Source organism: Pseudorasbora parva, chromosome 11 (genome assembly GCF_024679245.1).
Source record: "Pseudorasbora parva isolate DD20220531a chromosome 11, ASM2467924v1, whole genome shotgun sequence".
NCBI lineage: Eukaryota > Metazoa > Chordata > Actinopteri > Cypriniformes > Gobionidae > Pseudorasbora > Pseudorasbora parva.
The window spans coordinates 40015607-40043226 of record NC_090182.1 but is presented as its reverse complement, the minus strand read 5'-3'; the positions used below and the strand labels follow the sequence as shown (position 1 = coordinate 40043226).

The window sequence follows — 27620 nt, the reverse complement described above, 5'->3', positions numbered from 1 at the left end:
AACGAAAGTGGCGGAAGACAAAACTTGTAGTCCATTATAACATCTATAAAGACAGCCTTCATGCTTTCAATGTTGAACTAGGCAAAGCTAGACAGACCTTCTTCTCAAATATTATAAACAAACACATAAACAACACGCGCACTCTTTTTGCTACTGTAGACAGACTAACAAACCCCCCGAGTCACATTCCCAGAGAAATGCTCTCAGACAGCAAATGCAGTGAGTTTGCTTCCTTCTTCTCAGAGAAGATCAAAAATATCAGAAAGGCGATCAGCACATCCTCTAGTTGCTCTGGGGTCAGTCAGATCAGACCAAACCCTTGGACAATTACTATGTCTGATTTCGAAACAATTGACGGTAAAATTTTAGAAGACACAGTACAGCATCTTAAAACATCAACCTGCACCCTTGACGCACTCCCCACTTCTTTTTTCAAAAGTGTGTTTAACTGTTTGGAAGCAGATCTCCTAGAAGTGGTGAACTCCTCACTTCTCTACGGGACTTTTCCAACCGCCCTTAAAACTGCAATAGTTAAGCCTCTTCTGAAAAAGAGAAATCTAGATAACTCCATACTGAGCAACTACAGACCAATCTCAAATCTCCCCTTCATAGGCAAAATCATTGAAAAAGTTGTTTTCAATCAACTAAACAAATTCTTAAACTCAAACGGATTCTTTGACAATTTTCAATCTGGTTTCCGACGGCATCACAGCACAGAGACAGCGCTCATAAAGATTATAAATGATATTCGCTTGAATACTGATACAGGCAAAACATCAATTCTGGTTCTACTCGATCTCAGTGCTGCATTCGACACTGTTGACCACAACATACTTCTAGACAGGCTGGAAAACTGGGTCGGGCTTTCTGGGATGGTCCTCAGATGGTTCAGATCATACTTAGAAGGAAGAGGTTATTATGTGAGTATAGGAGACCATAAGTCTGAGTGGACGCCCATGACATGCGGAGTCCCACAAGGGTCAATTCTAGCACCACTCCTGTTTAACCTGTATATGCTGCCACTGAGCCAAATAATGAAAAAGAACAATATTTCTTACCACAGCTATGCTGACGACACCCAGCTCTACTTAGCACTATCACCTAATGACTTCAGCCCCATTGACTCGCTGTGCAAATGCATTGATGAAGTTAACGACTGGATGTGCCAAAACTATCTTCAGTTAAACAAAGACAAAACTGAAATCATTACATTTGGAAACAAAGATGAAATTCTCAAGGTGAACGCGTATCTTGAGGCTAAAGGTCTGATAACAAAAAATCAAGTCAGGAATCTTGGTGTAATTTTGGAGTCAGACCTGAGTTTCAGTAGTCATGTCAAAGCAATAACTAAATCAGCATACTATCATCTGAAAAATATTGCAAGGATTAGATGTTTTGTCTCCAGGCAAGACTTAGAGAAACTGGTTCACGCTTTCATCACCAGTAGGGTGGACTATTGTAATGGCCTTCTCACTGGCCTTCCCAAAAAGACCATTAGACAGCTGCAGCTCATACAGAACGCTGCGGCCAGGATTCTGAGCAGAACCAGAAAATATGACCATATCACACCAGTCCTCAGGTCTTTACACTGGCTTCCAGTTACATTTAGGATCGACTTTAAAGTACTACTACTTGTTTATAAATCACTCAATGACCTAGGACCTCAATACATCGCAGATATGCTGATTAAATACAAACCCAACAGATCACTCAGATCAGCAGGATCAAGTCAGTTAGAAATACCAAGAGTTCACTCAAAGCAAGGAGAGTCTGCTTTTAGCTATTATGCCAGCCGTAGTTGGAACCGGCTTCCTGAACAGATCAGATGTGCTCCAACAGTAGCCACATTCAAATCCAGACTCAAAACACATCTGTTTAGCTGTGCATTTGCTGAATGAGCACTGTGCCACTGTACGTCCGACTGATTGCACCTTATCTATGCATCATTTTTTAAATAATTTTTTATAACTGTTTTAGTTTACCTGTTCTTTTCTTTGGTTATCATCATTTTATTACTTTTAAGTCCCTTTACATTGTATTCTTTTTCTTATGCATTTTTTAGCCCTATTTTAATTCCTTTCTATGTAAAGCACTTTGAATTGCCATTGTGTATGAAATGTGCTATATAAATAAACTTGCCTTGCCTTGCCTTGCCTTGCCTAGTTCCCTATTAGCTCTATTATTGAGAGCCATACAGCAGTGCTGTGAAACAGAAAACCCCTTTGAGACGTTCCCACAATAAGCCATCTTATATTAAACAAATACAGACCATGGGAATATTTTTTCTCTCTCCAATTTCTCACTGTAAAAAAAAAGCAAACCTGTAAAATGCACAGTAAAAAAAAAACAAAAACAAAAACGCACACACAAAAAAACTAAACAACAACAACATGGTCGCGTTTAGATTAAATGGGACTGAAATTACATTTATGTTGCACAACTATATTTCACTGAATTCTGTAATATCCTAAATATATGGAAGGACCATTATGACACTGTCATACAAGTACAATATACCATCATGCTAACAAACATGAGTAAATAATCCAATAAACATTTAAACAACATAAGATGAACATAAACCTCAAATATGCCAATTAAGAAAAACTAAAAAATATTAAGAAACTATTATATACATAATAACAGTTTCTTCTTATTATTTTTTTTCCTTTATTAATTGGTAGAAACTATTATAAATATCTATGTGAATATATATATATATTGAATATATATATACTATGTATAATAGTTTCTACCAATTAATATGGGGGGCCGTACAAGCCATAATTCATTCTAGTACTCTCTCACACACACATACATTCTCCTTTCACATACATATATAGTCCGCTCTCACACACATACATTCTCCTTTCACATACATATATAGTTTCTTATTACTTTTTTGTTTTTCTTTATTAATTGGTAAATTAGAGGTTTTTGTTCATCTTATGTTGTTTAAATTATATATATATATATATATATATATATATATATATATATATATATATATATATATATATATATATATATATATATATATATATATATATATATATATATATATATATATATATATATATATACACCATCTGATGTAAATGGTCACACAGGTATACTTTTATATAAGTTGTATAAAAGTTTCTTCACTGTAGATTATAAGATTACTTCCAAGTAGGCCTACATTTAACAAAATTTTACTCTTAAATTATGTCAGATGTCTGTTGGATCCATTACATTTTATAACTTGCCATTATCCAATTAACAGTTCATAGTTTATTTATTTATTTTAATGCAGTGTACTGTTAATATTACAAACCCTTTTTTGTGCTCTTTAAACACAGGAAACATGGGACCATTTCCATGTGCTCATTATGTGCCATATAAATCTGTGGAACATACTGACCGCCTCAAACATTATGAACTTAATGACATGACTGTGTGTTGGTTTACACTGTTTTAATTTCCCTCAAAGGTGATAACCTACTAAATAAAAAGGGTTTATGCTGCCTTCACGTGCTATTTTCGTAAATAGTTTCCTAGTTATAAGATTGGACATGAACGACCTCAAGTCAAAATTTTAATACAGAGTTCGTAATCGTAAGTTTTCACATAGCACTTTTTTTTTAAAAACAATAATCGGTGGTGGATGACATAAACTCGTTGAAAAGCATTAGCTGCAGTTAGAAATACGAGTCGGGTAGGCTACAGATAATGATCGTCGATCAATGTGTTCATAATGTTATTTGTGAATTTCATTGCGTGTAACATGCTGAACAGCCATGTGCCTCCTCAGATATGGATCTAAGATTTGGTATTACCGTTTTTTAATATTTAATTATTTGGGAAATAATATTGTCGTGATATTATCCAGTTAACCGCTTTAGTTTCTTGCAGGAAAGACCCATCTGTTTCTGTTGAACTTCAAGCGAAGCTGAACTTCAACGTGATTGCGTTTTGAAATGTCACCATCTAGTGGAGAAAACAGAGAATTAAACTTTAGGAGCCCGTACACTGGCATGAAAAACCTGGAAATATCAAAGCATTTTTCAATTGTGATTTCTAGGCTTATGAGTCTAGACAATAATCAAAATAATAACGGGATAACGTTAGTTAACCTTAACATGAAAAATTGCAAATAGCGTCAGCCCTAACTCTTTAAAGGGACAGTTCGCCCAAAAAAGAAAATTCTGTCTTTATTCCTAACCCTCATGTCGCTCCAAACCCGCAAGACTTTCGTTTATCTTTAGAACACAGATCGAGATCACATATGAGGAGATTGGCATATGTGTCATTTGCGTTTTGAAGATAAATGAGTAATTATAATGACTGGATTTTTTGTCATATTTTTGGGTGAACAATCCCTTTAAGCAGAAAAGCCAATTGGTTATTTAAATTTTTTTAAGGTTCCATAGCTTTGCCTGCCATTGCTAAGATGCTCCTGTCAGGTCAGTCTAGACGTCCTCCATGTCCTAAAATTCCTAGTGGTCATAGTTCCAAGAGCCTGAAAACAACTCATAAAGAGCGTCCATCGAAAATGATCTCATGCGGCCCCTGCTGGCAAAACAAGCACTTTATTCCCACAGTTCCATGCTTTTCAAAATCCTAGTAAAGGTGCTTGATCAGCCAAAGCAGGGATCATTTTGACCCTCTCTCATTCTCCCTCGCTTATTCTCAGTCTCATCCCTCCTATTCATGAATTCCAGGGTTCACCATCCCAAGATGGTCCCAAGATGATCTCAAGATGGTCTCAAGATGGAAAATATATGACAAAAAAGATCAGAATATTTTACATTAAGTCGATCAGGTAAAAAAGGCATATATTATTTTGATATGACCTTTTATTCAGGCTTCATTGAGTCTATCCTGTGCTCATAACCGTCTGGTTCGGTTCAACCACATCAGGAGACTGAGAGTCCAGACTGCAGAGAGGATTCGGATAAAATAATAAATGCTGCAAAATATCCTCATCAATGCTCAAAAAAATGTAAGGGATTTTGTAAGTTCTAGGCCACAGAGGCATTAGTTGAAGATATAGTGCCACTTTCCTCGTATGTGGACATAACATTTTAGGGAATTTCGCTGAAATCATACGTCACGTCCTGTCGGGCTTTTCACATGTCACATTCTGGCTTTTCAGAGATACCAAATGTTTGGAGGTTTCACCAGGACAACTTCTCATTTAGCACTCTAATTGAAATCTTTTGAAATTATCATTAAAATCGGACTCATTTTCAAATAGTTTGTTATGAAATCATTATCTCAGGAAAATGTTCTGGGGTTTCTAATGAAAATAGGACTTTCTGGAATAGGGCATTGATTTCATACGTGTCCACTGTAGAGGACACCAGGTCTTAAAGCATGTTTATCAGGAATTTTGAGACACAAGGGTAGGGAAATAAATTACATATCAATGTTTCTATATATGAACTATTAGATATGAAAATGTTCCCAACTATTCCTCCAAGTATTACAAATATTTTATTATTATTAGTGAATTCAGGTTGAATGGGACACTTTTTCTTAGTCATCTCTCAATGGCAAAAAGTCTCAATAAAACTGTGTATATGTATGGAAATTAGATACAGATGCATTGCAATGAATGAGAAAACCCGTATATAGCCATTTTAACCACATATTGCCCACATAGGTAAAATGGTATATCAATGCAAAATCCCAAATGTTTTTACCTATACATATCAATTGATTTTTTAAACAGCTGAGTTCCGGTGTCCACATGAGGACATAGCATAACATGAATTATATATATATATATATATATATATATATATATATATATATATATATATATATATATATATATATATATATATATATATATATATATATATATATATATATATATATATATATATATATATTTAAAACAATAATGACATGGTACACATAGTAAATTCAAAAGACTTTGTTTTCCTGTGTCTTGGGAGGTTAATATATGCCACTGGGAATAGCCTTAATCGTTTAAAAAACATTCTAAACAAAAAACGCATTTAAAAATGAAACCAATGAAAGTGTGTAAGTGCCAATAATTGTCAATAAGTTGGTTTAAAACGCGGACGCTTCATCTCATTGCTGCGCGTCTCCAGTCCAAATAAGAGCAAGCGAATCTCGCGAGAGTTTGGCGTGACCCTCCCAGACAGACCTCCAGAGATGCGCGTTCACTGTGAATGGCGCGTACAGTGTCCATCAGGGGGCGCTGCTCGATTTCTCGGTAGCCATTGAAGCGCAGTCCCGCAGCAGTACGAGGGGTGCGTTTGATTACTGCACAGCTAAATGGCGGATGAAGACAAGGGGCTGTATCTCGAACAATAACACCTTGCCTTTTCTCAGTAAAGCGCGTTTTCAATCTCAATCTGATGCAAATTCCGCGCGCATAAACTGCAGTCATTCATATGTGGCTATAGTAGCTGACTGATTTAGTAAAGGCACGATTGATCGCGGACTTGAGCAGAGCTCCGGAGGAAGTCGCTCTCTTCATGGTGGTAGTAATATGGGGGACTCGCTCGGTTTGATCGGGAAGCGGCTGCTTCTGCTGCTCAATGACGGGAGCTCCGCGGCTGCAGCGGCGGGCGGTGGGATGGAGCCGGCGGCCTGGCTCCGCGGCACCGTGCGTGCGGTCAGTGTGATCGGGCTGGCGAGCCCGGGGGTGGAGGTGAGACCGACACAACAACAACAACACCACCAAGACACCGTCAAAACATCAAACAAAACCGGCCCCTGCGTACAAACACTGGTGCATTCGTCTGTGTAACACAATAAGACATGACTCTAGGTTGCATTTGAGTCTGAACTGAGGGAGAGAAATGCACATAGACATTAAATGTGTGTTGGAGTGCTAGTTAGCTAAGTTAGCTAGCTGCAGATAAGGGCTGCCTAAAATCCTGGTGTGTTTTTGGGAGTCATTGATGCCCTCTGGGGAGGCAGCTTAATAGTTTTTAAATTCAGTAAAGTCCTATTGTGATTAAAATGCATTTAGCACAATAAAGATCGATTGAACATACTCGCAATGGTTACAAAGGGAAAGGCCATTGTTTATATCATATTGCCTTTGAAGAAATATTCATTGTTTAATGATGGGGAATGGGAGTTTTGATAAATGGGTTTTCTATTTAGAATAAATGGAAATCTAAGCTATTCGTATTCACACAGACTAACTTTATTTAAGATATTGTGGGTTTTGGATTTAAATATATTAGATTCAGTGTAATGGTCAGGTATACACATGGGTAGTCGACTTATTATGTTCATTTTTATCTAGTCACAGTGAAGAATGCCATGTCATGTCAACAACCCAAATAAAGAACAAATTAAATGCATGGTAGACGCTATACAGGCTTGATATTTCTTGTGCATTGGTTTGATTTAATCCTGTTCGTTTTTACCATCTGTTAGTGATTTGTTATTTACTGGAATCCAGCAGCCGTGCAATTTTTTTTTTTTTTGTCCCTTCAAATGTCTCTAAATGCTTCTCTAAAATAGCAGATTCTCTTTGATTTTTAAAATAGTTATCCATTTTTGAGAGAGATTGGTGAGTATGTGTAACTCACCACATTTTAATATTATTAACGAGGGTTGTCACAATATATCGCAATACAAAAATGCAGCAATATGTCTCATGGATAGTGTCAATCTGAAAAAAAAATTTGTGTGAGGAAAAAACTGTAAAGAGTTTGTGTCAGTGCTACATTAATATAATGTAATATGGGAATATTTGTGGGTCCTGGTAATGCCAAATTACCACATAGAATTGAATCGTCACATAGGGTATCGTTACCCCCCTAATATTAACAGTGCTGAAATATGAGCAAAAGGAACATGTTTCTTGTTTGGTGCTGATGAGAGCCTTATGATGGGGTTGTTGGGGTACATAAAAGGTTGTGAGTCTGTTACATAATTACCATAATGTTCATATCCACCAGATGGTACGAATTAAAACTAAGTGTTCATCTAGAGTGCAGCATTTTACCTGTTGTGTTCTGCAAAGATGCCAACCTTCCATTTTCTTTGTAGGTGTTTGTAGAATTTGAGGAGAGCCGTTGGCGGAAGCGCTCATGGGTGCAGGTGTACGGGGACGAGGTGCGCGCCGTTCTCATGGAGAGTGCCATCGTCTGGGCCAACTGTAGCGAGACTTCCCTCTCCGCTGCTGTAGGAGCGGCTGCTACTCAGTGGCCAGCCTTGGTGAGTACAGATGCACACTGGGATTTCGCTATTCCCATCCTGGTAATTTCCTATAATTGGCCACTTGCGATCTGATCATCCAAGACAGATTTTAAAGTTGGCGTGAAACTGAAATTGCGCAAATCTTTTCTTCCCTATTATGACACATATCTGAGTGAAACGGCTTCACGAACAAGAACAAATCTAGGGCGGAGCTTGGTTTTGTCAATGGGGAATTGTTTAGACGCTTGTGGTTTGCTATTGATGGATCTCATGCGAGTGACAGGTTTCCTCGCCCTCAGGCCAGTAAACACATCGTCAGAGAAGAGATGATGCTGAAAGAGAGAGGAAATTAGTTTTATTAAATATTACGAGGACATAATAATTTTACTGTACTTCCTGCACTTCCTTCATGAATGACGTCACTAGAACCGTTTGTTGACTAACCCTCCGCCCACAAGAACACGCAAAATAGGGGACGTGGCCTTGTTGCTCTCCCACGTGGAGAAGAGCGCGCATTCAGCGCTTGCATCTCCCCGTTATGGTAAGAGGCGGGACCTTTCCAGGCAAAGTGCGCTACGCTGCTGTCCAATCACAACACGGGAAGCGCTGGCCCAATCAGAACTCGTTACGTATTTCTGAAGGAAGGACTTCATAACACAAGGAAATCATCAGGCCGTTTTTAGGACAGAGAAATCAGCGCTGTACAGATAAGTAAATTGTGTGAAAAACACTGCGTTTTTTTACACGCGAAACATGAACTCATGTTATATTGCACACTGTAAACATAATCAAAGCTTCGAAAATGCGCGAAGAACGGGACCTTTAAAAAGAGTGGTCTGCGGTACGTGTACGGTGCACTGCGATACGAACACGATCGTACTAAATCGTGGAAGTGAACCATTAATAAATGACGTATAATTGGATAAAAATGTGTGATTCACTCACTTTTCTGACAAGCATGACTGGAGTTTTTTTAGACCATTTGCAGTACATTCACAATGTCAGTTATCTTAGTTTTTGTTGTAGTTTTGTTTTAATTAGGAAAGCTTTTGGAAATTGTTTAGATTGCATCTCTTATAAGAGTGAAGGATATGTTGTCTCCCCCCACTGCATCTCATGCTGGTTTCCCGAACCCACTTGTCTTTTGTCTCTATCTTCAGATGTTCAAACCGCTGGTTGACCGTGTGGGTTTGGGATCCCTGGTTCCTGTCGAGTTCTTTGTTCCAAGAACTTTGGTGTTTCTCCCTAATGGGAATTCACTGCACACTTTTGAGGTTGGTGAACATCATGAGATCTGCATTCCGATCACTTTATATTTACTGATGCATCCTTTGCACTGTAAAATTTCAAATAGAAATATATCAAATAGATTATCTTTCTTTCTTCAGACTGAAAAGGATTTTAGACACTCCTTGCTACAAGAGCAGCCGGCACTTCAAGCTGCCATCAGCAGCTGGCACAGTGACTCTGAGCTGCAGGAGATCCTGCGGAAAGGTCAGTTATATTTAACTAGAAATAAACTTTAACTCTATAAAACATACTTGAGTAAACTTACCTGTTCAAAGCCCGAAATGAAGTCATGCAATATATAAAGGGATAGTTCACCCAAATATGAAAATCCTGTCATTTAATTACCCTCTTGTCGTTCCAAACCTGGAAGACTTTTTTTAATTTTCGGAACACACAAGATATTTTTGATGAAACCAGAGATTTCTGTCCTGCTATTTAATGTCTACTCACACAATCTTCTGATGCTTCAAAACATTCATAAAGAGTTTGTAAAATAAATTCGTATGCATTGAGCGGTTTAGTCTAACGTCCCTTAAAGAGACATAATCGCTTTGATGAACAGATTGAATTTAGGTTTTTATTCACATATAAACTAGGCTTGCTATGATAGTCGGTGTTACCTGTTACATCACTTGCCCACCGTGGCACTGCCCCCACCGTCATTTACATTTTTTAATTTTTTTTTATAATAATAAAATTATTTAATTCAGTTAGATATCTGACAATACAAATAAAAACTGATCATGTCGGATCAGTCCCCGAAGTGGCGTTAATTCTAAACCGAAACTAAAATGCGCACTGAAATGAAACTAAATACGCAATGCGCATGTGTGTGCTGCTGTGTTTTCAGCTCATTGAAAACACTCACTTTGCTCCGCTCCGTTATGAATGCCCGAGCAGCCGTGCGCAAGTTACTTTCGATTTAGGTACAATTGGTGATAAAACGCCCAAGTCGGTGATACGTGTTTGTCACGTGCCGATTAACCAGTGGGAAAAGTTCCTCAACGTTGATCAGCGCTTATAAACAGAAGATCAACCGTTTCTTGGCTCTCACTCATCCAGCAACAATGCTAAAGCTTCCGTTTACCTAAATTAAATTCTCTAAACATTATTTGCTGACCAATGTTTATATGTGAATAAATGCCTAAATTTAATCTGTTCATCCGATAAAGCGATTGTGACTCTTCAGAATGGTAAATGGACTGCATTTATATAGCACTTTCAACAGACCCTATGGCTATTCAAAGCCCTTTACATTTTGCCTCACATTCACCCATTCATACACCGACGGCGGTGTCAGCACCATCCAGCTCGTCGAGAGCAGCTGGGGTTAGGTGTCTTGCTCAAGGACACCTCAACACCTGTTCAGGTGGAACCGGGGATAGAACCACCTACCTTCTGGTTTGTAGACAACCCACATAAACCACTGAGAAGACTTTGGACTAAACCGTTCGATGCATATGGATTAATTTTACGATTTCTTTCTGAGAGTTTTGGGTGAATAGTCTTTCAATGGAGGAACTGAAATCTTTTAGATTTTATTACAAATAACTTAAGGCTTTCTTTCTTCTTTAAAACACAAATTAAGAGTATGGAACAACACGAGTGTCAGTGAATTATGACACAATTTTTGGGTGAGCTATCCCTTTAGGATGATAATTATAAGCTTTACCTCTCTTCTGTTTTGCACAGGATCTTACACTATTCAGGGTCGGAGAGTACAGGTGTACCAGCCGGAGTTTGAGGAGCCCTGGGCCCTGGGACTCGTATCTCAGCATGATCCTGTTTCACACATAATGGAGATTACCATGGACCAGGTCCGTGCAAAAGTCAGTATGCTGTCTGTTTAGAAACTAATGGTGTTACCATTGACTGATTCATGGGGTACAGTGTCTTAATGTGTCTATCGTGGTTTATTGTTACAGGGGGAGGAGACACAAGTGGTCGATCCTCGAGTTATTCATGTGATGCTTGCTGTTGAACAATTAGATGAGGTATGTTAGGTCTCTGTCACTGCTAGTGTCAATTAGAGCATAGATCAGTGGTTTTCAAACCCTGGGTCATGAGACTTAAATGGGTTGCCAGGATCATTTAAGGAAAAAAAAAAGTTTTCATAAAATCAGTCTATAGGCCTACATAAAAGGAATAAATATGCTAAATATATTTGACTTAATTAACAAAAAGAAAGAAAAAACTGCGACTGTGCTACTGAGATTGGTTCATTTCTGTGAGGCGCGGTAGACTCAGCCTGATCTGACGTCGATTTGATTTCGCGATTTGGTGCGTTGCATTTGAACGTAGCAGAGTTGCGACATGCGATCATCTCGTGGCAGATGAGAAAAACAAACCAGCGCTCTCAATACATTTAAATGGCTTAAGCGGACAGAAAGCAGCTTCACTATACAGTCATTTGCAGCAATTTTTGGTGAACAGTACAGCATAGTGTGCATTGATTATGACGTCAACCACATTTAAGGTCTTTTGCACACTGAGTCCGATATTTTCGCATGCGTTTTTTCGTATTCGTGATCCGAAAAATTTGTTGAGACCTTTACACTGAGTTCGATGCGGATTAATGAATGCGTTACGGATAAAAAAAAACTTAAAACAAGACAAAGTGACGTCTAGTGAGGATGATTTGTTTGTCCAGAGGAGATATTGGGTTCATCTACTCCTGCGATCGCGTAGAGTGGAGAGTTTCCCATCGGCGGGATTATCCAGACTGACCGATTCAAAATTTCAGTATCAGGTGCTCAGTTTGATGCTTTGCTAGTGATACTGGAGTCACATATTAAAAAGAAGACCACTAATTTCCGTGAATCAATTGATCCCGAACACTTGGCAGTATGTCTATGGATCTGAAAACACACACACACACACACACAGCTTTACAGATACTTGATGCGCTATAATTATAGCTGTGATATAATAATATTTGTGGTATTTTTGCTAGAATAATATGTATTGTGGTTCTGAGTTGTCAAAACGTCTCTCAAATCTTTTTTTTGATGGACTAAAGTTTTGGAGGCAGTGTGCAAGCGTGATTGACATAACGTGAGGTTGAATTTATTTTTTGACGTGCGTAAATTTCGCATGCGAATTACGGACTCAGTGTGCAAAGGCTTTTACAGTATCATTTTATTATGGAGTGATGGAGATGCAGCATTGTTAACTTTAATGTAATGCTCTTCTTGTATTTAGCCCTGAGGTTTTCCTTACTATCACAGTCACATGTGACCGTACAACTATTTTAAAAAAATTAAATACATGTTCTATATTTTAGTTTAATAATAGTTATTGAATATTTTGATGACTGCTTTTGGTACTAAATACTATTTCTGCAATAATTATGATCCATTAATGACCACTTAAATTAATCGCATGATTGTCATAAGTTAACTCGCGATTTTTAAGTTTTTAACGGAGGGACATAAAGCTTTTTCGCAAATATTAAGTTTTTAATAATCAATGGGTATGTGGTCGAATATGCATGCTTTATGCAAATGTACATTTGTTATTAGTGAAACCATACGTATTCAATAATAATAAATAAATAATACAGCATGAAGACTAGATATGTATCAAAGGTCAGAGATGTTTATCAAAGAACTTGTTCATGTCTCTTAAGCCTAAGCTTAAAAATTCAGAATAAGCAGGGATTTTGCTCATTTTAAGAATATAAATAAAGGTAGTATTACTGGCAGTTTAGTTCAGAGCAGGGCACAGTTCGTATGAAAAACTGGTAATGTGAAAGCTGTCATGTGGACCTGTGAGCGCACCTGTAACACACCATACTGGAGGAGGTCCATATTCCATGAGAAGGAGTATAGTGTGGCCCCTTTAAGAGACGCGCGCTCCCTATTGAACTGCTGGTATTTTGTGTGAACAGTGTGAGAAACATGGATTCGGGAGCGCTCGTGCTCGAATGCTTGTAATGCATTTAGTTCAATATAACATGTAGGCCTACTGTAAGTGATGATGGTGTTAATGATTTACCTCAGACATGAGCGAGAGTGAGCTTCAGTTTATTCGCGCATCGCGCTCGGACTGCAGAGAATGTTCTCAATGTAAACAGACTTTTCTTTCGACCTGGTGTCTAATATGGTTAAACAGAAAATATGGTAGCTTATAGGCAATAACTGCTCTTTTGGTTTAGAATATTTATGTCAACCATTTTCTTCCCCTATTAATGTTTGCTGCTGCATCCTTTACATCGATGGCTGATCTCAATTTCTCCAACTATGAGCTATCCCACGGATCAAACAGAAAATGCGTGCTGCGTTAACGAGCGTTAATAAATTGTGCCGTTAAAATGAATTTGCGTTAACGCGTTATTTGACAGCCATATATATATATATATATATATATATATATATATTTATGTAATCGGATTAACCATTTAATTAGCGTCCCATTTATATAAACTTTGCATTGCGAACGAGTCAAGGATCAAAAGCGTTTGTTAAGAAAAGTACTGAGATGAATTTTTGTGCCATCTATTGGTTTAATGGTTAATACAGTCAAATGGCCCACTGTATATAAGTATTCTTATGCTTGGCTTGACTTGTTTGAATAAATGGTTGTAGGCCTATTTATGAGTTGCGAAAACCAAAAAAGAGGGTCGCTCCTAAAAAGTTTGAAAACCACTGGCATAGATTATGTCCCCTGTTCCAAAGAAAGTATTTTCGATTAAATTGGAGGGTTATATTTTGTAGCATATTTTTTAATTTGTTTTGCACCAGAAAGAAACTATTAAATGCTAATAACAATAACAATTGGAAATCATACATCTTTAAAACTTTGAGAACATATTGCAAATGTTGCAAAAATTGCAACATGTATACGAACTTTGTAATTGACCTTGTGCCCTGGTCATTCTACCGTATTGTGTCTCTTTTTAGAGCCAAGATAGACGCAAGAAGGAGGGTGATGGTGGGAAAGGTGAGGGCACTCGGCGGCGCCGGACAGCATCTGAAGGAGATGACGACGTTACTCTCAAGCGTTTTAAAGGAGCCGGGGAGGGTGCCTCTGACAGCCAGAATGGGAACGGCTCCAACAAGGGGACTGAAGCTATGGTAACACGCGTAGAGATGCCGGGAGAGGGATTAGTGGAGGGAAAAGACGGAGGGGGTAGTGTGGGTGGGAGGGTGTCGAGCACCTGTAGTCCAGTAGCTTTCCCAAACCAAGACTCCTCTAACAACAGCACTTCCTCTCAGCAGGATCACTCCCACATAAGAAGCACAGGTTTTGTCAAGGAGAATGGCAGTTTTGTCCCAAACCAAGAGCGGTTCTCTTCAGTGTCAGCAGTGCTTCCTACGTCCACTCCAACACCACCTCCGTTGAAGCCTGCCCCATCGCCTTTTTCTAACACTTTTCCTTCTTTGGGTCAAATGCCCAGCTTGGTGCCCGGGGCCCCCGCCCCCAAATCGTCTCCCACAGTCCCAGCAACTGAGCGGGAGGAGGGAGGTGTCCTTTCAGGGTATCCTAAAACAGCTGCCCTGGTGTCTCCAGGTCCTGTGACCATTTCATCACCTTCCCAAGACAATGCTTCAAGTGTGGCTCTTTCTGTTCCTGTGGACGCAAACCAAAAGCCCAGTATGTGGGGATCAACCTCAGAAGCAAGCCAGGTAGGAAATTTGTTTATTCCTTTTAGAGCTCTAAATTCAAAAAGACATTGGCCCTCATTTATCAAAAGTGCGTACACCAAACTTCCAGTGTACACCTTGCATACACCCAAACCCACGGTGACTTTGAGATTTATGGACATTGGCGTACGTCACACTCAAATCCTACGCCAGCTCAGGAGGTGGTGTACGCACGTTTTGAGTTAGTGCGAAAATGCGCAGAACAACAATTCCTAACACCACAAAACGCACTGACAAAGATATGCTATATGACCCACTGTAAAAAACAACAACAACATAGTAATTATAAACTTAAGTGTTTATTTTTGTGCAACGTAGACTTCAATGTTTAATTTGTGTGACTATAGGCTACCAAAGCATTTGAAGCATGTGTTCCTCCAGTTGCGAGCCTGTGCGGCAGCTACGCACGGACTGGGACTGAATAATTCAGACTGACAAAATAATAAAAATGACATTCTTCTTCTTTTAAATAATAATAATAATAAAATAAATAAATAATAATTGCATTCTTCTTCTAAATAACAATAAGCGTCATTAATAATAAAAGTCATAATGATAATAATAAAAAGAATCTTACAAATTGTCATGCAATTATTAATGTGAATGAATTGAGGCTACTCCACATCACATCATCATCATATCGTAAACCCCAATACATGTGCCGTGATATGAAATTAAATGCTAATTGTTTCAAAACGTGCTGTAAAATAATGCACTGTGAGGTAATTTCTCATCCAAACAGCTATTTAAACTGCTGGAGTGCGCTTCTCAACCTCCACACTATTAACAGAACTCGTAATTTGGGTCCATATTTTGTTTTTGTGGGTGCCTTTAATCCCACTCTTTAAACTCCCAAATTAAACAATTTCGTTTTTTTTCCACTTCCCTGGTGATGGTCTCGATGGGTGCAGGGCCCATTGACTTATGTCCTAATCAGTGCCCTGACTAGTGGACTAGTAAGATGATTGAGCGCGCCCGATCTCCACATCGGAGAAGTTTCGCTTCTTTGCTGTCTTCTTTTGTCCATGGCGTAAAATGAGGGCGTGGGGGAGGCGGAGACTTGACTAAATAGGTGCGTGTTATTCTAATGACGATCGTTTTCAGCCGAGGCATTTATCAAGGGCAAGTATTGCGTACACCTGGATTGCAGAGGTGCGCACTGTGTCATAAATCAGGCGGTAAGAGGAGTGTAAGCATAATCTTACGCCAACATATACGCCCGTTTCTACGCAAGATTGATAAATGAGGGCAATTAAATGTAATTAATACACTACTTCATGGTGAGTTTTAATTCAGAAATTAAAAACAAAATGGTTTTTATATTTTGGGGGGAACAAAGTAAATTAAGGCTGTGATACAACAACTGTCCTGATATCAGAATATATAATCATAGAAGAAGTCTTATTAAAAGCATAAGTCTGCAATAAAGAAAGCCTTATTTATCCTTAGATCAACAGAAATTGTCCTTGACACAAAAGGTTCAAGGGTCTTTAGGGGTCCCCAAAAATGTAATGTTAAAAAACAATATACTTTTATAAGAAATAGTTTTTATGTTGATAAAATATATTTTTTATTATTAGGGCCGGGACTTTAACGCGTTAATTAAGATTAATTAATTACGTGACTTTAACGCGTTAATTAATTACGCAAAAAAATAAAAAAATTTAACCGCATTTATTTTTGCACCGCGGAACGTTTTTCAATGAATCAGTTTCGACGGACCGATTATACTGGAACACCAACTAGCGCTCCGGAGTCAAGACAACAAACCTTGGGTGCGTCTCAATCAGCTCCCTAGTTCAGTAGTCAGGGCACTGATCAGGGAGTCAAGCCCATTGACTTATGTCTTGATCAGTGCCCTGACTAGGGAACTAGGGAGCTGATTGAGACGCAGGGCATGAGTGAACATGAACGAAGAAGCTGATGAGACCGCTTTGCTCGGCCCCGTGGATGGGAAATTTTGTTTTAAAAAACGAAAGAATGGAAGCGTCGTCAAGAGCAGGGTTGTGTGCAAGCTATACAACAAGGAATTCGCATATCACCGCAGTACATAGAGCCTCAAATATCACAAATATGCTTTTGCTAAACTTAATGGTCTGCTGGACTGAAATAAATAAACAATATTTTGTTGATTAAGCTTATGTATTCAGTCATTATTCAATGGTATACTAAAAATACATGTGAAAAATTACTTCTCATTGTTCTCAGGTCAAATATTTATATGCGATTAAAATGCGATTAATTTCGATTAATTAATTACAAAGCCTCTAATTAATTAGATTAATTTTTTTAATCGAGTCCCGGCCCTATTTATTATATATAACTTCAGAATTAATTAAATAGAAACCTTTCTTTATATTATAAAAAGTACCTTGTTTTTGCCTTGAATTTTTAATAAATTTGCAATCAGTTTGTAAAAGTATGCAAAAGTTAAAGGGGTACTTCAGCGCAGGGAAGATGAATCTGTATGTAAACTGGGTCATCAATGTAGTAGAAATGTGAAATTATTTTTGAATTTGGTGTCTTCTAGACTGAGAAAAGACAGAAAATGTATTTATGTCCCATGGGGATGAAAGACTACAATTCCCAGAATGCTTAGCTGCCCTGTGCCATTCCCAACGCCACCAACTTGATTACAGTGACTGAGTTAGAGGAGACACTACAATTAAAAACTGAACGTGTCTGTTCAATATAATGAGTGAGTCACCGCGCGAGTATCACAGCACTGAGCACTAACTGCACGAGTGATGAGAGCTGAGGTAATCGCGACTACACTCGCGGCATACATTCACAACGCGAGTTCAGTCTGGCGTGTTTCAGTTCATGCCTTTACAAGCTTAACTTTCATAGAAATTAATTTGAGAAGTTAAAAGTCTTACATTGCACACCATAGCTCCGTTTAAATGAGTGCCTGTATAGCTGCCAGCTGAGCTCTCCCTGCAAGCTGAGTGTTATCTCCCATCCCCCATGCGCGGATTCAAAACATGCGGAAATGGCTCCCTCTGCTGGCTGTAGTCTTTAGCCTTTGGGCAAACATTCCTCCTATGATGCAAAAATCGTCAATTTGCATCATAGGAGGAAGTTTTCCAGAAATAAAATGCATAAATCTCTTGTCTCAGGGAGATATGAGGGGGGAAAGCACAATCATTCGAATATACTCCAGGGTTTCTACTGATACAAAGCCATATGCTAATCGCTGAAGTAACCCTTTAAGAATTTAGTGGAGTAATTTCCAGGTATGTATGGAAAAAAGAAAGCAGCGCATGGAAAAATATTTGCGTTTCCAGACTATTGTCCCCATTTAGTTTTCTATAATAGAAAATTGGGAATTTAATGAAAATAGGTGAATTTTTATTTTGCAAAAATACAGGTTATAAGTGTTTTTGATAGGTTATCTTCTTAACACAAATTTAAGATATTTTTAATGAAATGGATGGAGGGACATAAAGCTCTCAGATATCATCACAGAGATCTTCATTTGTTTTCTGAAGATGAAAGATATGAGGGTGTGTAATTATTGACACACTTTTTTTTATTTTGGGGTGAACTAACCCTTTAAGGGTTTTATTTCAGTTAAATTACTGATAAATTTAGTTTTAGGTTATGTACACACTGGTTTTAACAAGATTTGTCCTTTTTCTTTCTTTGGACTGTCCCTTATTTGGCCTATTTATATTTCAGACCCCCAAGACCCTTGCTCTAGCTGCTACAGGATTTGGGAAACCATCAAGTGAGGGAGTGTTTGGGGATGTTCCCACACAGACCAATGGTTCTTCCCAGGAGGACAAGCCTTTTGGCTTTACCTTTGGAGCTGCGAAGGAACCGCACAAGCAGGACGCTGATCCCTCACAAAATTTGTTCTTCCAATGCATGTCTCAGAACCAGAGTATCACGCAAGGCCAGTCAAAGGCCTTCACGTCCTTGTCTGAGGGCCGGAACAAGGAGCCGCCAAGCCTGTTCAAGCAAACCGCTTCCTCCGAGGGTTTCAAAAAGGCTGTTGTTGCTTCTTCATCTGCTAGATTGTTTGGTTCAGCACCTGCTAGTGGCCTGGCACCACTGAAAGAGCAGCCAAAAGTGCCTGATGTCAAGCCTGCAGGCAATGGGCTAATGAACAAGCCTTTCGGAGCGGTGATGGAGGCACACAGAAAGCTCCCAGCCGTCGGTCAAGCCGCAAGCTCTGCGGAGGTGCAGAAAGCCTCTTTGGGATTAGGAACCAGTGGACTTGGAAGTGGCAGTGGTGGGATTAGAAATGTGAACACCTCGAGCCCAGTCAGCGGTTTTGGCTTGCTTGCTGGCAACAAGCTTTCAGAAACTCACCAGAACCTATTCCTACAGCCGTCGAAGGAGACAAATCCATTTCTCGCTTATGGTGGAGCTGTTTCGCACAGCCCTTTCAGTTCTTTGTCAACTCCAAAGTCTTCATCTGCCCTGTCCGCATCTGCTGCTTCACCTTCAGGCAGCACCAGTGTACTTAGTCAAGATTCTCCTGGTAATGATGCCAAACCAAATCTTTTCACCATGGCAGAACCTCCTAAGGGAATCTTAGCCGCCCAGTTCGCTGCTCCTGCTCTCAAAACCACTACGTCTTTCACACCGGCATCCCAGGATGGACAACAAACATCCAAACCAAACAAAGAGGGTTCAGATGTCAGCACAGGAACCCCACTCACCACTGAAGGCCAAGGTGTCGCAATGCCCTTCGACCAAACCAAGTTCTCTTTGGAGGAACGCGGTCAGTCCACCAAAAGGGATTCAGAGTCCAGTAGCAACAGTGACCTGTCTGATTTAAGCGAGGCGGAGGACAACTCTGGCCAGAGCCAAAAACCTGGTGTTCTTGCAGCCAATGAGGATAAGATTAAGACCCAGCCTCCGCCTAAGAGCCGGCCGCGGAGCAAACCCTTTAAAGGTAACGTGTTTGACTACTGCACTAGTTCACACACAATTTTTAATTGTCATCATTGACTCGCCCCCATGTTGTTCCAAACCTATATGAGTTTCTCTGTTCTGTGGACATAAAGGAAGATGTTTTGATGATCTTAAAGGGTTAGTTCACCCAAAATTTAATTTATGGCATTAATGACTCACCCTAATGTCGTTATTTACCCGTAAGACCTCCGTTCATCATCGGAACACAGTTTAAGATATTTTATATTTTAGTCCCAGAACATATACAGTCTATGCCCACTTTACTGTTCATGTCAAGAAAGGGAATAAAAACATCATCAGAGTAGTCCATATGTGACATCAGTTGGTTGATTAGAATCTCTTGAAGCATCGAAAATACATTTGGTATCAGCGATCCAAACTGCTGAAATCACGTGACATTGGCGACCCGAATCATTGATCGATTCACTGATTCTTTAACCGTTTGAATCTTTTTGGAGGAACACGGAAGAGAAGATAATGCTGAATAAAGTCATAGTTTTTGATATTTTTGGACCAAAATGTATTTTCGATGCTTCAAGATACTCTAATGAACCCACTGATGTCACATATGGACTACTCTGATTATTTTTTTATAAGCTTTCTGGACATGAACAGTAAAGTGGGCATTGACTGCATATGCTCTGGGACTAAAATATAAAAACTGTGTTCTGAAGATGAACGTAGGTCTTACGGGTGTAGAACGACATTAGGGTGAGTCATTAATGACATAAATTTCATTTTTGGGTGAACTAACCCTTTAATGTTTTTTGTTTTTGCATACAATAAAAGTCCTGTGTCGTTTTGGACCTCAATTAGTGTCATTGTATGGGCAAAAACAGTTGAACCCTTTCAAGTATCACTTTTGATATATGCCTTATGAGTTTTGCCTCGTAGCATTTTTATGCAATCAGTAGTAGTGATCAACCTATATTGGTTTTTCAGTTTGACTGAGGTATGTCAAAATACAGATTGTTATTTTGACAGCTGAGAGCTGATATCAGTGTATGAGTATAGGCACGCAGGTGCTCCTGTTTTCTGCGTAGAGTGATGCAGTTATGACATATTTTTGGCAATCGGAAGATGCGAAAAGCTAAAGTGGGATTGACACCATCACATGACACCACCACTAAGCTCCTGACGACTCTATCGGTCTCTATTGAGGAAAGTTTGTATCAGAAGTTTGTATCGGAATTGTAAGTATCGGAAAGTTTGAGTTGGAATAGTTTTTCGAGAGTTTATAAATATATTTTATATATACAGTGAGGCTGTGAAAGCGGACTAGTGCATAGTTTATTACTTGAAGCCAAATTACAGAGGGGTAAAATTGACTAAAAAGCTGATGCATCATTATTTTACTTTTACACAGAGATTAGTAGGTCTGTTAGTTAAATCTGTAGACTTAAGCAATCTTTGTAGCATTATATGCCAATGGTGATAGTACTTCTTGTGTTTTCTACCCCAAGTTTGCAGGCCTGTAACTCAAAAAGTATTAAAGATATCTTAATATAATTTTAGATTCTGGTCCTTAAGAAACGTTTATTTTAGTATCTTATCATTTTGAGCAAGTTAATGTTCCCCAACTTGACCATTTCAGTGGATTTTTGCAACACAGAGAGGCATGTTATATGCAATTGTTTTGATAATGTTGAAAATAGAAAAGTATATGGTTTCCCTCTATTTATTCTTCAGACTTTCCCCTTTTAATGCAATAAGTATCTGCTGAAGGGGTGTAATTGTACACAAAACTGATGGCTTGGTACATACTTTGGTTTTAAAGTTATTGTTCGGGAGTTTTTCGGTACAGCAGGCGAGTGAAATCGAATCATATTTTTTTATTACACAGTGGTTTACTGAACAAATTGTGTCTCTGTCTTTAAATAAATGTAATTATAACAATAAAAAAATCTATATTTGCTAATGCTCTAATCTATATAGGGAGCCCTTTCTTGCACATTTCTATAATAATAAAAGTTACAATAGAACAGTCAGCATTCACGGTCATCTGATTTCAAGTTCATGTGTGAACATCTCTCTAGTGGGACAGTCCGTGTTGAAGGACCAGAGTAAGGTTCGGCGTTTGAAGCAGTCCGGAGAGTCCTTCCTGCAGGATGGTTCCTGCATTAATGTGGCTCCCCACCTGCATAAATGCCGTGAGTGCCGTCTGGAGCGCTACAGAAAATCCCGTGAGCAGGACTCGGATGATGACGACCCAAATGTGGCCTGCCGATTCTTCCACTTTCGCAGGTGAATACGATTCAGACAACTCCTGGTTTGACTGGTTTAACTCTTGCCTAAGGTATGACACTGACATTTTGACTTGTGTTGTTACAGGCTGGCTTTCACTAAGAAGGGAGTCCTTCGTGTGGAAGGTTTTCTGAGCCCGCAGCAGAGTGACAGCATGGCAATGGGACTGTGGCTCCCCACCCTCGTGGCACAGGAAGGACTTGACCTGGACACGTCTAAATATATTTTAGCAAACGTGGGTGACCAGTTTTGCCAATTGGTCATGTCAGAGAAGGAGGCTATGATGATGGTAGAGCCCCATCGTAAGTAACTGTAAATGTTTATTCAAACTGAATAAAGGTCTGTTTAAACTAAATAACTTATAATCTGAATTAATTATAAGAAATGGTCACATAAAACCAAACAGACACATTAAATAGAATTTTAAATGCATTTTTCCCCTACATTGGTTTATTAGCAAAAAAGCGTATATATTTTATATATATATATATATATATATATATATATATATATATATATATATATATATATATATATATATACATTTTAATTAATATACCACACAGTGTGATTTACGACGCACATTTTAGGACTTAAAGCAGCACTTGCCAACTTTTGCTCTCGGGGTCCCCCTAAGTTTGGAAAAAATAATGTCCTCAACTACTGTCGTAAGAGCTGTCACCTGAAACCTGATAGCTCTGAACTAGTGATGCGTGGGTCGTCTCATAATCCGCGGACCCCGTATGTCTATTTAATGGTCGTGGGTGCGGGTTGTAAAAATATATACAGTGGTGCGGTGCGGGCCAAATAACTTCATAAAAGCGTCCCGCGGGTTGGTGCAGCACTAACAGTTCCCCTGAACACTGCAGGAGCACATGCAGGTGTTCTTCTGGCGGCGCGTGTGAAATGTCTTCATCCCAGGTACAGTCAGTGGCATATGTTTCAGCATGTCATATGAATATAATTTCATGGGTTTTATTTTTTTCAAACGCCAAATAATCACCATGCTCACGTTTACAAGCCAGCGTCATTATAGTAGTCTATTGGTTACCGTTTTACAGAATCTATATGATACTTCAGTTCAATGTTTGAGTAGTAGGTAATCACCGTAACAAGCATGACAGCATCGGTCGGGCACGCCTCCTTCAGCTCACGCCGACGAGCAAACGCTGGTCACATGTTGATCCTCGTCCTGCCTTTAATCCCATCATTTTTTCGTTTCCTCTTATTACTTTCCTCCAACAAAACCTTTTCTTTCTTATTTGTTTCTGCTGCTTCGGACATGACTATATTATCCGACGAACAAAGTTGGGCTCGCACGTCTGAATTTAAGGAAGTGTGGGTGTTGGTGGAAGTGACGTATATGCCGTTAAGCTGTTGAATTTTGTAGTTCTTTTTGTTCTCGGGTTGCTACCCGAAACCCGAAGTTTAAAAGTACGATTAAAAACGATACAGACCCCATCAGGCTATGGCAGACGTGTCATTCAACCTATTGTAAGTCGATTTATCATCACAAGAGTCTTAAAAAATATATTATGAAGGTTAAAAAGTTACCTAGTGCTGCTTTAATAGTTGAAACTGTTACTAAAACAAAAGCTAGCAGTGCAAAAAAAAATTAAGTTTGTTTTTATAAATGTTGACTAAAATATTAACAAATCTAAAATAGACAAAAATTAAAAGGTAGTGACCATTTTAAAACTCTGACAAAAACTTGTCTAAAATCTGATAATCCTCTGTGGTTTTACAGAAAAAGTGGCATGGAAGCGAGCTGTGAGGGGAGTGAGAGAAATGTGCGACGTGTGTGAAACGACATTGTTCAACATCCACTGGGTGTGTCGCAAATGCGGCTTTGGTGTTTGTCTTGACTGCTACCGGCTACGCAAGAACAGGCCACCTGAAGGTAGATATGACAAGGATCTGTCACATTAATGACTGGTCAAAAGACCACTATCTTGTATTATGTACATCCATTACAACATGTTTCTGATTGTACTCTTTCAGTAGAAGACAGTTCTGATGAGGAGGTGTTCTCATGGCTGAAGTGTGCTAAAGGCCAGCCACATGAACCACAGAACCTCATGCCCACTCAAATTATACCTGGAACAGGTTAGTGCATATATTCCTCTTTAATATACACTGATCAGGCATAACGTGTGATGTGAATGACACTGATTATCTCTTCATCACAACACCTGTTAATGGGTTTGATATATTAGGCAGAAAGTGAACATTTTGTCTTCAAAGTTGATGCGTTAGAAGCAGGAAAAATGGCAAGCATAAGGATTTGAGCGAGTTTGACAAAGGCCAAATTGTGATGGCTAGACGACTGGGTCAGAGCATCTCCAAAACTGCAGCTCTTGTGGGGTGTTCTCGGTCTGCAGTGGTCAGTATCTATCAAAAGTGGTCCAAGGACGGAACACTATCATGGTACCAAGGCTCCCCCGTGGGGAGCGAAGGCTGGCCTGTGAGGTCCGAACAAACAGACAGGCTACTGTAGCTTAGATTGCTCAAGAAGTTAATGCTGGTTCTGGTCAGAATACACAGTTTGTTGCATATGGGGCTGCATAGCCGGGGAACACATGGCACCAGGATGCACTATTGGACGGGGTCAGTGTGATGCTTTGGCCAATGTTCTGCTGGGAAACCTTGGGTCCTGCCATCCCTGCGGATTTTACTTTGACACCAGCAACCTAAGCATTTTTGCAGACCATGTGTACACCCTTTCATGGAAACATTTTTTCCTGGTGGCAGCAGGATAATGTGCCCTGCCACAAAGCAAAAATGGAGTGTCATCGAGGCCATTGCTGCTAACATCTTGGTGCCAGATACCACAGCACACCTCCAGGGTCTAGTGGAGTCCATACCCTGACGGGTCAGGGCTGTTTGGCAGCAAAAGGGGGACCAACACAATATTTGGTCATACTGTTATGCTTGATCGGTGTATGTATATTTAAAAAAGAAAATGAAATCCCATTAACTGTAGCCACAAGCACATTTATACTGTCTCCTTGTATCCCTTTAGCCTTGTACAGCATAGGTGACATGGTACATGCAGCCAGAGGTAAATGGGGGATCAAAGCCAACTGCCCCTGCACTAGTCGACATAACAAACCTTGGTGCGGCCCAGTGCTCCAAATGGCCTTTCACAGGCATGTTTTCTTTTTGATACACTTAAAATATTGCATAAACATGTTTTTCTTTCTTTCTGGTCTCTTCTTGCAATATCTCATCTTTTGTCTCTTTACTGGTGCAGTCGAGTGCAGCTCACCCTTCGGGGAATGGAGCCACCTCCACTTCAACCACAACCCGCCCAAATGGGGAGTCTGCAGCGGGCACAGTAGTCAAAACAGAACCTGTTGAAGAGGCGGGCAGTGCTGACACAACATCAAGCACCAGTGGGACAAACAGCAGCGCACCTAGCCCTGCTGCTGCCCCCACACCACCCGCAAAAGATGGCAAGGCAAATTCCTCAGCCCTGCTCTGGCTGGCAGACCTGGCCACACAAAAGGAGCCCAAAGGTGAGACTATGTGGAGGTACTTTATAACAGTAACTGGTAGCACTGTTTTTTTTTTTTTACAGTCCTGTTCCCCATGTACACACCATATACTAATCACATTAATTACAACTAGAGCTTTAAAGGCCCTTTCACACTGGGCGGGTGAATAAGGACGGGCGCGATGGTTTTATTTTTTGATCAGCTGTTTGTGTAATGAGCGCTTCCACACCGAAAGCGAATGTGCTGTGGTGAAAAAACTACATTTATTTTTTCCATTTCGATGTCGAATTTTCGCTCTAGTGGTGTCAAAAACGGCTTCAACCAATCACATACAAGGAAACAAAGGTGACAAAATGTCCAGTTGATGTCACAAGCTATTCACTCAACATTAACCTTTGCCAGGTGTGGCATTTCTCATGAGATTACAGCTGTAGTTCTGTATTTTAAAACCTTGAGTCCGCGATTATGGAAAGTGAACGTGTTGCCATCAGTATGTCTGTGGCACTTAAATGTTTACATTGTGACTGAACTGGAAGCAGCTGGTCCAGATCGATTGAGTCCCTGAAGAGCGCGGTTTGTCTCGTTAGATGCGCTGTTGTCTCGGGAGGAGATCCTCAAATTGTCCCACAGACTTTAGAAAATAAGTACAGAACCAGCCATGATAAAGTTTTAGCTCCTGTAGAAGATTAGCATACTCCCCTTCAGGCTCTCTGTTCTTTTACGACTGGGTGCACCCAAAACCATCTTTTCGGTCTTTTAATAAAATGAAAAGCTCCTCTTCACTGAATGAAGAAGTGTCCGTGTTTTCTCAGCTGTCGCTACGTATGTTTTGAACTGTTGGAGCTCTGAAACGTTGCAAATTCGTGTCGTGGCGGTTGTGAATGGTTTCTAACTCTAAAGGGCCTTAACTCTACAAACTCCAAACTCGGCTCAGACCTCCAGACTGTTCTGACTCAAATTGCTAGATCTTTTTAGACTGATCCGACTTTCGCTTTTCATATGATTTTTATTTTTCATAAAAGGTTTTTACGCTTTTTTTTAGGGTAATAACTAACCCTAAACCTACACATAAGCCTTACCTTAACCCATGTAGGTTTCCTTATATTATTATATTACCCAGTATTTTCTTAAGTACATGCAAGTACACATACTTTAAAATAAAGTGCAACCCAACAGTTTTTTGCTACTTTGTTAATTTAACTTACATTTGACCGAAATGTTTATACATAGTTTTTCTTATATTTATTTGTATTTATTTTTTATATAATCTTTCTTAAAAGTAATGCGTATCAAAGTGCTTTACAATAAAAAACATGACACCAAGTACAAAGTTCTTACTTAAAAACAAATAAAAACACTATATTTAATATAACATGAAACCCCTCTTTATAATAATGATTAAATATTAAATTAGTATTCATATAATGCATAACAAAAGATGGAAATTAAAACAATAATAAAAGAGAAACAAAATGCCTCAATTAGGTAAAAGTCAATGATTACAAAATGTTTTTCTTAAGTAAATACATTTCTTTCATTTGAGTTCAGAGCTGTAGTAAAAGATACATTTTTAGCTTTCTTTTAAAAAATATTTGGTGAGCTAGCTTCCCTAATATTATTGTAGAAGTCTAATAATTATTTGGTTGCCAATATGTTAAAAAAGAACAAATATATAACAAAAGATTATATATTGGTTCTGCCCTTTTATCAGACACTTCAACATGAATATAAAATGTATCCATATTGGTATTGTTAAATCGTATAGGTTGATCTATACTGCCTATTTTCTTTCATGCAGCAGTAATTTGCAGTAAAAAAATACTGTTATTTTAAAAGTTGA

General features: G+C 39.1%; 1 protein-coding gene across 1 annotated transcript in view; it reads left to right on the top strand.

Moving 5' to 3' along the window:
- Window positions 1–6244: 6244 nt before the first annotated feature.
- kdm3b (lysine (K)-specific demethylase 3B) overlaps window positions 6245–27620 on the top strand; it is a 43902-nt gene continuing 22526 nt past the window's right edge. Inside the window, 15 exon segments of the mRNA XM_067457926.1 lie at window positions 6245–6670; window positions 8029–8196; window positions 9339–9452; window positions 9567–9672; window positions 11161–11285; window positions 11394–11462; window positions 14370–15095; window positions 18795–20019; window positions 22076–22283; window positions 22371–22585; window positions 24031–24183; window positions 24285–24389; window positions 25306–25395; window positions 25398–25432; window positions 25537–25801. Coding sequence (XP_067314027.1) covers window positions 6509–6670; window positions 8029–8196; window positions 9339–9452; window positions 9567–9672; window positions 11161–11285; window positions 11394–11462; window positions 14370–15095; window positions 18795–20019; window positions 22076–22283; window positions 22371–22585; window positions 24031–24183; window positions 24285–24389; window positions 25306–25395; window positions 25398–25432; window positions 25537–25801 — 3766 coding nt within the window. The 5' untranslated portion in view covers window positions 6245–6508.